Source organism: Astatotilapia calliptera, chromosome 23 (assembly GCF_900246225.1).
Source record: "Astatotilapia calliptera chromosome 23, fAstCal1.2, whole genome shotgun sequence".
Taxonomy (NCBI): domain Eukaryota; kingdom Metazoa; phylum Chordata; class Actinopteri; order Cichliformes; family Cichlidae; genus Astatotilapia; species Astatotilapia calliptera.
This window is the reverse complement of record NC_039323.1, coordinates 36,653,724-36,668,869: the sequence shown is the minus strand read 5'-3', so window position 1 is coordinate 36,668,869 and position 15,146 is coordinate 36,653,724. Positions and strand designations below refer to the sequence as shown.

The 15,146-nt window shown below is 38.8% G+C and overlaps 1 protein-coding gene across 1 annotated transcript in view; it reads right to left on the bottom strand.

The window, feature by feature from the left end:
• Positions 1 to 15,146, bottom strand: part of LOC113016550 (FERM and PDZ domain-containing protein 4-like) — a 91,431-nt gene that overhangs the window by 25,137 nt on the left and 51,148 nt on the right. The window contains 4 exon segments of the mRNA XM_026159451.1: positions 2,175 to 2,220; positions 3,949 to 4,051; positions 5,251 to 5,402; positions 14,199 to 14,321. Coding sequence (XP_026015236.1) covers positions 2,175 to 2,220; positions 3,949 to 4,051; positions 5,251 to 5,402; positions 14,199 to 14,321 — 424 coding nt within the window.

Below are 15,146 nucleotides of genomic sequence, written 5' to 3'. Positions count from 1 at the left end.
GTTTTTGCTTTATACTCTGTCATTCCTTGTGAAGCACTTTGTGATCTTTTTTGTAAATACCAGCAACTTTTTTTAGTACCAAAGCCCAGTTTGTGCTGGTGCAAGACATTTGTAAATGTGGCCCTAAGCAATCACAGACAAATGGGATGACTTCATTTTCTGATTATGCTGAGGTAACACACTGGAAACCTCTACTGTTAAAGACAAGGTTTGACTGACCTGGGGCCAGAAGAAAAAAGCACATCAGGCTAGTTCGCTTGTCATTCCTGTTTGAGTCAGTGATGCTGTTTCTACCAATGACAATTAAAATAAATTGCTTTAAAGGGAACAAAGCCCTTCTGGAAAAAGTCTAGAAGGCGGTAGTCAGTACTTGAGCCATGATAATTTCTTTATAGTTTGCTTCCAACAACTAAGGTGGTCTTGGGCAATAGTTCTCCAGGCTTTCTCAAAGTCTATCAAAGTTTGTCTTTGGACATTTTCAGAGGAATGTTTTTCTTGATTTGCTTTTAAGCTACGTAACACTGACCTATGAATCACTGAAGAAACACTTAACTCAAAGTATGAAACAATGCTGTGTCTACATGTATCAGACAACTTGCCAGAAAGAGCATATCTGGGTGTCCTAAAAGAATTGAGGGTGTGTTAAAGAAGAAAGTTGCTCATACCAAATAGTGACTTTGTAACTCGTTAGACAAAAACTATACTTGCATTCATGACAGCGCATGTTTGAATAAACTGGTGCAGGATCATTCAGTCTCAAAAATTTTATGGTACAAAGTCTGATTATATATAATATCTGCTGTGAACTTTTAGCTTCATATATCAGATAGTTTCCATGATATATTCTTTTGGAAAAAATGGTCAGAATCTGTGATGGTAGAATCTTTTTTTTTCTGTAATACAACTTGTTATATTTGCTCAATTCATGAACTCCAAGCATGAAAGTTGAATGACACATTTTTTTCTTTCATATTTTAACCAGCTGATACGTAAACATTTCTATCTATCTGTTTCAAGTTCCATTTTCTGACTCATTTTGTTGGTAAGAAAGAAAGAATTTTCAGGCTTTTATGTTTTATATTCACTGCTTATATTCATATTTAAGCAGTGCCTCAGATTTCAATGTGCAAAAAAGAAGAAAAAGTCCTGAAAGTGTGTTACCGGACCATACTTCAAAAATATCTTAAAAAGTATAAAGATTTTCTACCATGAAATTTGTATGCACATTAGAGACAGAAGGTTTGGTTGATTTGACACAGAATGACCCTGCATCAAAAGAAATGATGGGTGGCTCAAGACTTTTGCACAGTATTGCCGATTTTAGGCATTTTTCTGCATTCATTCCAATTAATTGAAGACTATCTTCTGAGCAACTCTTCTATGCCCTTGGCTGAATTGTAGCCAATTTTGGTAAAATTGGATGAATAAGAAATAGAATGGCTCTCTTAATTTGGCTCTGCACACACACAGTGGGCAGCAGAGAGACCTTCATGGGGAAAAGAGCCAATAACAGCCAATCTTCTCTCCCGGTACCATCCAACATTGCGTTGTTTTGCATAGCAACCACACATCTGAATCAGGAACACACTAAAGTAGCACTTAAATTACTCATAATCATACTGTAATGGGTGTTTATAATTATATACAGGAGCTGGTTTCACTGTGTTGTCGTTTCACTGTTGATTTTGGTCTCTTTATGTAATTTGTTGTCAGCAATAAAAATATTGTATATCACTATCACCTTATTGTTTAAACGCAGGTGAGTTTTAGAGGCCTGCAGAAGGATGTCTTGTGTGATTTTAAATATTTTTTTTATTTGGTTGAACAAAGTAAACAAAAAGTCCTTCAAAAATAAAATGCAGAAACCACATTTCATGTTCTACTATTACATATACAGTGTGTATATATATATATACTGTATATATATATATATACTGTATATATATATATATATATATATATATATATATATATATATATATATATATATATATATATATATGAAAACAATAAAAAAATTTAACACATGATAAAGTAACACATTTTTAAAATACGAATGGATGGAAAAAGTGGTTTGTGTATGTGTCACCAAAAACAGAACATTTTTCTAGATTTATAAATCATCCCAACACATTTTGACAAATGTATCTGTATATATTGCGAGATCTACTCACAGGATAAGGTTGGACAACAGTCAACATGATGGATTCTTTGCAGCTCCTGGAACAAGAAGACAGAAAACCGTAAAGTCATCAAAATCATGAAAAAAGAAATAAACAACAACAAAAACCCAATGATTCCACTCAACAATAACGGCAAATAAACAACACGATCTTGATTAGCCTGGGTGAAATGGAATTGAACGCCTCGGGCAAACACTGCTTACAACAGACACAGTTAAAACCAAAAGCACACAGACACTCATTACTTTCCCCATTTAATTACAAAAAAAGGGGTTGTACTTCCTGTGAAGTGAAACACGATTTGTTTCGTTGCGCACTGTTTTCAATGAAAGAGCAAAAGGATTCTCATTTTTCTTGTTATTTATTCAGAATATGTTGGGGTGACAAGCAGAACTGAGTTAACTAACTACTGAGCAGGCGAGTGGAAAGCATCGCTAACACTTGGAAATAAACTTCATAATTTTAAAAGCAAATGAATGATTATGACTTTCGTTTCACTAATGTTGTTGTGTTTTTGTAGTTAACTTTTTAGTTTTTTCAACCTGCCATTTAAAGGGACCCTAAACACTTTACCTGGAGCTTATTTATCTTTTTGTTTCAATTACTTTTTTTGGGCAATCTAGTGCACAGATTGTTGCTTAATGTGACATTATGTTACGCTACTCTGTGTGACTCTGTCACATGTCTGCAGTATAAATTCTCCCATACTGTACTCACTTTATCCAACAATGTGATCTATCTATCTGTCTATGTACATATTGACATAAGACTGCACATTTGTTGACTGCACATCCATACCTCCATCTATACACTGGATTGAGATTTGGTGACTGTGGAGGCCATTTGAGTTTAATTAACTTGTTATCAGATACCAGTTTGAGATGATCTGACTTTTGTGACATGGTGCGTTATCCAGCTGGAAGCAGATGGGTGGTCATAACACAATGGACATGGTGAGCAACAGGCAATTTGTGGTCCTCAAATGGTACTAAGATACCCAAAGTTTGCCGAGAAAATAATCCCCACCCCATTAAACTACCAGCAGCAGCCTGAATATTTAACACAAACCCACATGGATCCATGCTTTCATGTTGTTTATGCTGAATTCTGACACTACAACCTGAATGTCACAGAAATTGAGATTTATTTTCCAATTTTGGTGATCTTGTACAGATTTCAGTTTCCTATTCTTAGCTGACACTGACTGGGGCCCGATGTGGTCTTCTGCTGCTGTAGCCCATCTACTTCAAGGTTCAACATGTTTTATGTTCAGAGACGCTCTTCTTAGAGCTGGAGTTACCGTTGCCTTCCTGTCAGCTCAAAGCAGCCTGGCCATATCCAGTGAGCTACAGAACTGTGGCTCACTGGATATTTAATCTTTTTTGGAGCTATTTTCCATACAAAGTGGCTGGTGAGACTATATACACTATTACCCTGGTTGATGCTCATATAAATTATTCAAAAAACATGAGCAATTTTTCAAACAGCAAGTCCCACATCGCAAAAAGTCATCCCAGTCTACTCTAAACACTGGTTTCAGACAGTATTTTCTACTGGTGTATCTGTGTGATGTCAAATAGAGAAGTCATCCAATGAAAACGGCTCGAACTTTGGGCTCAACAACCCCACCCACTGGCTGTTCAGACTTGTCATTTAAGAGGGGCGGCCAATCAGAAGAAGCAAGGGAAAGCAGCAGTGGATAAAGTGTGAGGGGGAAAAGTGTTCTCTAAATGTTATTTTTCACCAATCTGGATTTTGTATCTACCTGACGAGATCGATGACTCGTTCTCTAGGAGCCGAACTGACGGGTTCGTCGTTTATCATGATGATCTCATCACCTGGCAGCAGCTTCCCCTCTGATGGACCACCTACCAACATACAAACACACGCAAACAAGCAACAGCTGATCAAAGTGCTCCATGAAAGCAGCAGGCAGACAGATGTTGTCTAGCCAGCCAAAGATTACCTGCAAATAAAATCAAGAGTAATTACAGCTAAATTGACAAGGCGAATGAGTGTGTGTGTGATTTTTGCAGATGTGAAATATGCAGCTAATTTGCAAATACTTTGTTGTTTGTGCTCGTCTAGACACGTGTAATAGGTGTAAGCATTAATCTACTCTCTGCTAGCACATGCGTTTCCTTCCTTGGCCAACCATTGTAAATAGAATATTCATCAGTTCAATTGTCTGCTTAGGATTCAGCACTGATTGATTATTGAGATGCCTAATCACTGTCTGTGTCCGTGCAGCCAGTGAAGCTGACACTTAATAAGGGTTTGTGAACTGTTTGTTTGGCAGCAATGTGGCAAGCTGCCAGTCAATTCAAAGTTTTAGTGGAAAATAGACTTCCAAACATGAATTTGTGTTCATGCTTTTTCTTGCCTGTGGCTGCTTACTTGAGGCAAACACAGCCCAACAGAGCGCACGGTTTCCTACAGCAGCAGCTATTTGATGTGCTGATCAGAACCAATCAGATGGGGAGAAAGAACTAACAAAATAAGTCAATCTGCACACTACACTAGCTTAGCTGGATGGCTCATTTTCCTATTTTGTTTCTAAGTTATATTATTGGCCTTCTTATCAAATCTTAGCAGAGGCAGATTTGCTTTCAGTAAGTAGTGACTCTGAGGACTACTCTCCTGGCTTTCCATCACTGGACTTCTGACTTTGCACTGTGAATGAAGTTTTTGTTGCTCTAAATGCTTTATTGTGATTTTATTTTTATATTCTTATTTATTATAATATTAAATCAATTATTTAGAACACTTTAAGCTGAGACAAGTGGTAAAATCCAATCAAAACTGACTCAAATATTCCAAAATAAAAAGACATATCGTATTGTCTCTGATTATTTGACAGGCATGCCGAAAAAGTGAGAGAGAGTCAAAACTCCCACACGGAATAAAGCTGTACTTGTGTAGTAGAGGTGTATCACTGACTACTGTGTTAGGGGTAGGCAAGTGTACAGTTAGTTTGCAACTAAATAAAATTATAACAGTTGCCCAAATGAATAAATAAAAGTATTCATTTTAAAGATTGTTAGTTTAAGCCAATCTTGACACCCACCTGGTGTAACAGAGCGGACTACCACCGGTTTCTCACTGCCTGCCACAAAGCCGAAGCCCAGGACAGGGTCCCGTCTCATCTCCACCAGACGAGGGGCAGGAGGGACCCCATCTAGGTGGACCTCCTCCAGGGAGCTGCTCTGCGATACTTGGCTAGAAAATACAGAGCGCAAGGAAATTCAAGTAAAATTCCAACACTAATAAACAGTTTTCTGATTGATGTATAGTACTGTGCAAATGATCTTGAGCTTTCTGAAGGTCTTTCAGAGTTTTTCTTTGGACTTTCCAACTCACTATTCCCATTTCCCAATTTGTTCCCATTTCTTCAGTTTAATCTATAAACATGTCAAAAACAACGCAGTTTGACAAACATAAAATACTATTTTTATATCTACAAAAGTATTTGCAAAGAGCTATTTACTGAAACTTGGTATATGTCTGCATGGTGCAAAAGTTAAAAAGCGCCCTAAAAACTGAAATTTTATCTTAAAGGAAGTTGCTATGGTCTGATTGTTGGAGTTTTCTCTCTCTTACCTTACCATTTAAAGCACCTTGAGGTGACAGTTGTTGTGATTTGGTGCTATATACAGTAAATAAAAGTGAACTGAACTGAATTATAGCAGACATACAGCTGCTGGCTGGTTTTCAGCCTGATTTAAAGGCTGAGAAGCAAAAAATCCAATTGAGTCAAGGCTCATGGGTACTGTATTTTAGTACTAAGTGCTATTATGACATAATAAACATTACTTCTAAATTTTCTAACAGTTAGAAGCCATGGTCAGTGCCAGGGGCGTCACCAAGGTGGGGCTGGGGGGGGGGGGGGGGGGCACTGGCCATCCCCCAAAATTTGCCCCCCCCCCCCCCCCCCCCCCGCAAGACTATACCAAAACCAGTAAATGGTTGGTTTTGAAACACAAGAAGGTCTCTGTGTGCTGTTTGAAGTTTCAAAAGTCTTATTTCCACTGAAAGCACTACTGATCTAAGTAATTGATAGCATTTGTTTGCCATGTTATTTATAGTTATTTGATCAGGTTGCAGGAAAGCTTGTTTGTTCTTAACATTAACTCCATTCTCAGAGAGTGAATCTTTGGCTTCTTCTGGTCAGCTCTGCTGAGAATCATTAAAGCATGGTTGGGACCTTCAATCAATCAATCAATCAATCAATCAATCAATCAATCAATCAATCAAAATAGATTATTATGGGTTTCAAAATCTTATTTGGTTTTCATATGTACTTTTTCAACAGTGTGTGAATGGATGGATGACTGAGTGTGTAAAGCGCTTTGGGGTCCTTAGGGACTAGTAAAGCGCTATACAAATACAGGCCATTTACCATTTTCTCAGTGATATCAATTTATATTAATAGCAGGAAATCAACTAGGCATATATTTTTTCTTTCTCTCTTTCTTCACATATTTTTCAAGTAACCTATATTTGACAACAGCATAATAAAACTGGAAATTTTGTTTTTGGTGTGCCACCCCAATATTTTTAGTGGCCTCCATCCAGGCACCCTATGGAAAAATTCTAGAGCTGCCCCTGGTCATTGCATGAGATAATAGAATAGAGCATTTATTCAAGAGACTCCAGTCAATTCTATGTTCAGCATTATTAGAAATTCCATGTAGAAAAAAGCGATGGGGAAATTGTTCTGCTACCCACGAAGCTGCCTGCTTTGCAATTATATTGAGTAAATAAAGGAAGGTTACTGTTTGTTGTTTGGGTGTAAAAAGATTGGATGGGATTATGTAAATCTACCCCACAAAAAACACAAGCTTAGAAATATCATTTTGTATAATATAATTTTCAATATCTCAAATTTAATTACACTATTTAAAAAGGCAAAAAAAAAAAAAAAAGGACGCCTTTCCTTTAACTTTGGCTTCAATTCACTTTCAGTTCAGACAATTTGCTGACCTACTTACGAAGAGTGACATAAAATAAGTTGCCAAATAGTTTCTCTTCTCGATGACATAATGGGCACAATGACTATTACAGGGATCAAATCTGTCCCGCAGGATAAAGAAGGTTTTCTAGGAGAATATGACTAAATGCACATTAGAATTCAATCACTAAATTTCAGTTGTACAGAAGAAATCATTTTAGCTGAGACAGAGATCCTTAAACTTGGAATGAATGATATGAGCTGTGCAGTCAGCTGGTCATAAATCAGTGCTCTGGCTCAGGTTTCAAACATTTTATGCTTAAAAGCCACTTATAGAAGAGAGTACAGGTCTTCTGTTCACTTAATCGCTCAGATTTGCAGTCTGGAGGCAATTTGTCTTTTGAAGCTGTATGAAAGTCTGCAGGCTGTTCAGGATAAGAACAGTTGGCAGATCTCTTTCATAGATGACCTAAGCCTTCCTGAATCCTTCTGAGGAGTGGGAAACACCAGTTCCAAACTAACATAAGCAACAGGAACACACGGACGCAGCTCAAGAGATAACTGAGGTGGAAAACTGTTTGGAAGTAAGGAAATATAAGTGTTGCAAAGAAGGGATCAAATGTATCTTTCTTTGTTTTATTTTGAAGCAACGATAACTAATGTGGTTAGTAGATGGTTGTGACCACACATACACAGACTAAATGGTAAAATGGTAAATGGCCTGTATTTATATAGCGCTTTACTAGTCCCTAAGGATCCCAAAGCGCTTTACATATCCAGTCATCCACCCATTCACACACCGGTGATGGCAGGCTACATTGTAGCCACAGCCACCCTGGGGCGCACTGACAGAGGCGAGGCTGCCGGACACTGGAGCCACCGGGCCCTCTGACCACCACCAGTAGGCAACGGGTGAAGTGTCTTGCCCAAGGACACAACGACCGAGACTGTCCAAGCCGGGGCTCAAACCGGTAACCTTCCGATTACAAGGCGAACTCCCAACTCTTGAGCCACGATCGCCCATCATCGACTAGCATTACAAAAACACACTTTTAAGCTATTTATATTTTTTGTAAATGTAAATTTCATCTGTTGCGTGACTTTTATAATTATAGCATCTGTAAGCGATGCTAGCATCACAAACTCAAAATGCTTTTGTTTAAAGATAAAAGTCATTAGCTCAGGAAGATAAGTGGTGGACCCAAAAGTTTGAAGTTTTGACTCTGATTTTCATTTCTTCTCATTCTTTTTAATCAGGAAATGTTTTATTTGATTTTATTCCAATCAGTAATGAGATAGCATAAAACAGTTCTTTAACACAGTGCATGTTAGCTTTCTATTGCTAACAATGACATCCAGGAGATATTAAAGGAGCAACTTGAACCGATGTCAGTTCAGCTTTTATTTTGGGATCTTTCAACCGTGCCAAGACATCTAGAAAAGGCAGCGGGCCAATGGGTATTTAACATCAAAATATTTCCTAAGAAGATAATAAAATACTAGCTTTTACTCACCAAAACTAGCATACAAACTTCTTAGACTGTCTGCTCCACATATAAAGCATATTTTTTATTGGATAATTATATTAAAAATGCTCTTAAAACATGCCAACAACACAATCTCAATGGAGCGGTCCAGTTCAATGAGTTAATTAGGCAGAAACACCCTGGATTTTAAGCCATAAGAAAATCCCAACAAATAAGCTATACAAAAATGTGGCCATTAGGTTTAGTTTTTCAGTACTGGAAGTGAGTACTTAGTCATACCCTTACTCCTTTCTCACATTTACTGTGAAATAAAAGGATTTAATTCTCTCCAAAAAGCTTGAAAATGGAAACAACCAGAAAAAAAAGAGAAATTATTAAGAAACTTGCCCTGTGTGTTTAGCAGCAGTCAGCAGCCACGTGCCCCCCAGGACCAACACTACTTCTAAGGAGGGCTTTAGTGCATGTTTTGGCGCTTGGAGAGGAATCCAGTGGAAGCACGAGAACATGCAAATAGAAACACCCTGCATCAGCCAGATCTTCTTGCTGTGAATCAATAGTTCTCTGCTGTTGGCGGCTATATGCGGTCACCTCTATTAAATATAGGTTAATATTAAATTTTTCACATCGCCATTTTCTTTGTCTTATTGCAAGTCATTGCACTCGGGGTGAAAGCACCACTAAAATGTAAATGTACTGTATTAAATTACTTCTTGCCCGCTGAACCTCAGACGTCTGTCTCAGCTGAGACACTGAGAATGCAGACTGCCTGTTAATTAAGAGCTGATACACACTTTCAGTGGGGTTAACTCATTCTCTCTGTCTCTATCCTAGCTTCCTTTCTCTTTTGCAGCTTAAAAGGCTCCCTTGGCAGCTGCTGCTTCCTGTCTGCACATAAAGTCCAGTGCAGGGTGTCTATTGTTGCCTGGCCAGCATCCATCCCATTGTTCAGTGCCTACAATCCATACAGTAGATCATGTGAAATTTCTGCCTCGTGCATACTGACATTTATGTGCAACTATATGAATACTCACAAAAATAATTTCTTTTACTGTCTCAGGTGGTTTGAGACTTTTATTTAGGAACCAGTGAAATATATCTATTTATTATAGTATATCTACAGCTTTGCCTAAATCTGCTCAGAGCATGAAACATGTTCCAAGCATCCACAGTATACCTTCATCTCTGACCAATCAATCTGATTCTCTGCCCCACTTCTTTTATGCCATTTATTCCACATTCTCATTCCCTAGCCCATTATCACATTGATCTCTATTGTACATTCGGCACAGAAATCTCAGAGTAAATCTGTCCGTGACAGAGCATGTTCCAATCTGCAATGCCGGTTCATATTCCCCGTCAGGATCGGTGGGATTTAATCCCGCAGAAGGAAAGACGAGGGCATCACGGGGTCAAGGGAAAGCTGGAAACAAAAGGTCAGATCCTGGTAATGTTTCAGAAATTCCAGGTTCTTGCCTTACTGGCGCGGTAGCCATTACTGAGGTTTCTACCACTAGGCCTCAGCCTAGTGTGACACATGGTAATAGATGCTAGAGAAATAACTGAACGATTGAGCAAAAAAATAATAATAATAATTTAAGAAGTTTATTAAAAAATAAAACATGATTCCTGGAAGCAATGGTTGGCTCTCTTCCTTTCAAGCTCAGATTTAAGTGAGTGCATTTAAACAATAGAGTCATCTTTCATCAGTTAATTTCAATAGATACCCAACAACTGGGCAAAAAAATGTAATACAGTCAAGAACAAAGCAGAGCATATTAGAGTTATATAACAGGCTTAACAGACCCAGCTAACCTAGTATTGACTATCAGGTTCCACACAGTTTAAAGGTGTATGCTGCTATAAAGACGTGTAATTATTGATTCAGTTTTTCTGCTCTGTTTAAATGATTAGGATCGAGTCATTGGACATATGACTTATTGATTACTGAAAAAAAGAAACCTCTTGTCCAAAGAAAGCAAATTAATATTGGAAGTTAATAGAAAATGCTATGGTTTGTAAAATACACACTATCGCAAAACCAGTTCAAAAATATGGCAAGTATATACTGGCTAATAGAGACAAACTCATTTGTTATTTGGATTTTTGACATTATTTATAATTGTTTTGGGGAAACACAAAGGAAAGGACAGCAGGGATGGGTGAGTGATGGGTATATCTGCAACTTGGCAGCTCATCTCAGAGCAAGCCATGGCTCTTCTCTTCTCTTGACAGGCTGCGCTTCATGAAAGCAAAGTTTGTGGCGAGCTTTTGACTTACTTCCAATTTACTTCCAATGCCTCATACTATAAATGAATCAAGGAAAGGGCAAAAGGCCAGTGTGATGGGCAAGATTTGATTAAAAACAATATGAAATGTAATTAAGAAATAGTTTAGCTTGCTATTTATATATTATAGTATTTAATGGTTCTTGGGCAACAACTGTAATAATCTAAGTTTTCAAAATCCTGAAAACTAAAGCCCTCGTAAGACAGGCCTAGAGACCAGTCAGTGATCCCACGGCAACTATCAGTTCAAATCAATTCATTTTTATTTATATAGTGTCAAATCACAGCAGTCAACAGCAGTGATCTCGAGGCACTTAATGCTGGAAAGTAAAGACCCAAAAATAATACAGAGAAAACCCCAAAAATCAAACAACCCCCCTTTGATCAATAACTTGGTGACAGTGGGAAGGAAGAACTCCCTTTTAACAGGAAGGAACCTCTGATAGATCCAGACTCAGGTCTGCTGTCTGGGGTGATGGGAAGATGACAGTATATAAGACACACTGTAGAAGAGAGCCAAAGATTCATAATAACCAATGATTAAATTGATTGTTAAACTAGAACTACAGGTTGCTATGGAAAAATGTATTGCCACGGTTGCCTGTGAAGTCGCCAAGTTATCTGCAAACACTTGCCAACTGCTAGCTTACCGGTGGTAAATTTGTGAAGGGTATGATGCAAACAACAAACAGAGACTGTTCACCTTAAAAGTAAAAGCTGGGCCTTTTGAAATGTGTTGGCAGCAGTAAGAAGGCACAGTTTTACTATGAAGAAAGACTTGTGTTTTCTGTTTCTGCTTTGCTTCACACTTTTTATCATTCACTGAATAGTTGACAAGTATTTGCAGATAACATCTTCTACACAAGCACCGTTTTACCACCAATTTCAGCCAGCGACAGGCACCAACCTCCAGTAACCAGTCCCTAGCCAGTTGGGAAAATATACATTCTTCCCTAGTGAATGGAGGTTAAAAGATGGTTACAGAGACCGGTCTCTAGGTCTGTGAGACCGAAGGGACTCGTCTCATGTTAATAGAGAAATCAGAAATCTTAACAGAATCCCACAGACTCTACACGCAGCTGAGCATGTGCATAGTGTTCTTTATGCCAGCACCTCGCTGCCAGTGAGTTGAGCATGTCCTTATGGCAGGAGGTGTTTTCCTGCATGACAAATTTGCAGAGACAACAGCCTGCATATGCACTGATGGAATGCAAACTACCTCAAACAATGGCTACTTTTGTAGGCCGCTGAAACAATGCCCACCCCACTGCTTTGGGACTGTTACACTGCTTCATGCATACTGCATTTCCACTGTTGTTTATATTCCTTTTTGACAGCTATTTAAATATATAACTGTTCATATATATATATTAGTGCTGCCAGTGTTAATCTTGTTAAAATGACGTTAACACCATAACCGCATTAACGCGGCAAATTTCCATTAACGGGTTAACGCTAATGGTTTATATATACAGGATGGGCCATTTATATGGATACACCGTAATAACATGGGAATGGTTGGTGATATTAAAGTCCTGTTTTTGGCACATTAGTATATGTGAGGGTGCAAACTCCTCAAGATGGGTGGTGACCATGGTGGCCATTTAGAAGTCGGCCATCTTGGATACAACTTTTGTTTTTTCAATAGGAAGAGGACCATGTGACACATCAAACTTATTGGTAATGTCACAAGAAAAACAATGGTGTGCTTGGTTTCAACGTAACTTTATTCTTTCATGAGTTATTTACAAGTTTCTCTTTGTTCACAGCCATTGACATGTTGAAGAGGTTAACATGTGAGGAGCGGATCGAAATTGTGTTGATATCTGGTGAACGCAGTAACCGGGTCATTGCAGCAGATTTCAATGCTTGTTCAGTGATGAGGCAAACTTTTATGTGAATGGTGAAGTTAACAAACAAAACCACCGCTATTGGTCTGACACTAACCCACATTGGATGGATCCCTCCAAGACTGCTAGAACAACAAAAGTGATGGTTTGGTGTGGTATATGGGGTACAACGATAGTGGGCCCATTCTTCATCAATGGAAACCTCAAGGCTACTGGATATTTGAAATTGCTACATGATGATGTATTTCCCTCTTTGTGCACTGAAGCTTGCACGTTCCCTGATTTATTCCAGCAAGATGGTGCACCACCACATTATGGGTGCCAGGTCCGAACATTCTCAGATGAACAGTTTCCTGGAAAGTGGATTGGTCGTCGTGGGCCAGTTGAATGGCGCCCAAGGTCTCCCAATCTGACCACCTTAGACTTTTATCTTTGGGGTGATCTGAAAGCAATTGTCTATGGTGTGAAGATACGAGATGTGCAGCACCTGAAGCTACGGATACTGGATGCCTGTGCTGGCATTTCTCCTGCGGTGTTGCTATCAGTGTGTGAAAAGTGGGAGAAGAGGGTTGCATTGACAATCCAACACAATGGGCAGCACATTGAATACTTTTTTTAAATGGTCAGAAACTTGTAAATAACTCATGAAAGAATAAAGTTACGTTGAAGCACACCATTGTTTTTCTTGTGACATTACCAATCAGTTTGATGTGTCACATGGTCCTCTTCCTATTGAAAAAACAAAAGTTGTATCCAAGATGGCCGGTTTCTAAATGGCCACCATGGTCACCACCCATCTTGAGGAGTTTGCCCCCTCACATATACTAATGTGCCACAAACAGGACTTTAATATCACCAACCATTCCCATTTTATTACGGTGTATCCATATAAATGGCCCACCCTGTACTATAAATTCCACATACTAGTCTTTTTTTCTCACAATTGGGATGTTTTTTTTTATATTAATGATTCTGTTCACAACTCTTGGTAAACTACTCTAAAACTGTTACATTGTGATGTTGTATATCAGCATTACCAAAGTAGCCTACTATCCATTTCCACTTATTCAATTAAACCTATCCCAACTGCCATAGGGCGAGAGGCGGGGTACACCCAGGACAGGTCATAATTCACATTCACACCTATGGCCAACATAGGATCATCTGTTAACCTAATCACATTAACCACAGTGTAAGTCATCAAAGCAACTAGCCATATAAAGATAATTGCACTGCAAAAACCTTAAACATTTAGACTTCACTGAACATGACTTTTTTCACACTTATGGTTCATATACTGTAGTTTTTCCATGATGCATCCACATGTGATGCACTCATGCAATAATTTATGCACAATTATTGCATGAGTGCATAACTGTGCATAAACAGAATGACAACACACATTTAAACACATGCATGCCAGTGCTTATCATCATACATACTTGGTGAGGCATTCCCGTCCCTCCCTGGCGCTGTTCATGCTGTCCCAACTGTATGGGGGCCCCTGCAGTCCTCCCCAGGAGCCTGGGCCAGGAGGCGGCCAGCCTGATGTTTTGTTCTTATGGCTAAAGAAATGGAGCAAAGGAAAAGCAAGCACATTTTAAGAGAGAATTAAAGCAAATAATGTATTCCAGACTAAAAATAACTGTTCGATTAAGTATCGATTGGCCTTTTGTTTTGGGTAATAAAGACAAACAGCGACCGTCATCTTTAATCAAGACAGTGAAAACCTGGTAAGATGGATAGCATTACTGGATTTCAAGACTACAGTGTAACAATTTTACCCATATTTTACTCCATTTGGAAAATGCGATCATCATACAGCATTTAAATAAAACTAGTATATTCAAAATAAACTCTCAGAGACACTTTGTGCACCTCTAGTTTGATTTTTGCTCATTCCAATTAGTAAGACTTCTTCTCTCCCGGTGTGAGATCGCACTGCTTAGTGCAATCGACCGCAGTCAAATAACAGCTCATCGACTCCGCAGATAGGCAATCGATGGCTGCACGCACGAGCGGCTCCGCGGTGGTCGCTCAGCAGAACGGTACGCACACGGTGAGGGAACACACCGATGTGACAGCTGATTCTCTTATTGCAGATTAAGCTAACAATGCCATTATGGGTTTCAGGAGGGTGGGAGTCCACGGAGTCAAAGGGGAAGAGATGGGAGAAGAGCCACTGTGGCACCTCAGTGGGAATTATACCAGAAAAGAAAATGATGAGAACTGGATGTATCATCCTAGTGACTCAGTGACTTTACAGTAAGTCTCACATGCTACAGTGACTAATCGCACACAGATCATTAAGCACCCATCCCCTAACTCTCCACGGAAATAATGTGCAGCATCTGCATGTGCTCATCTTTACTGTTTGATTTGTTTTGTTT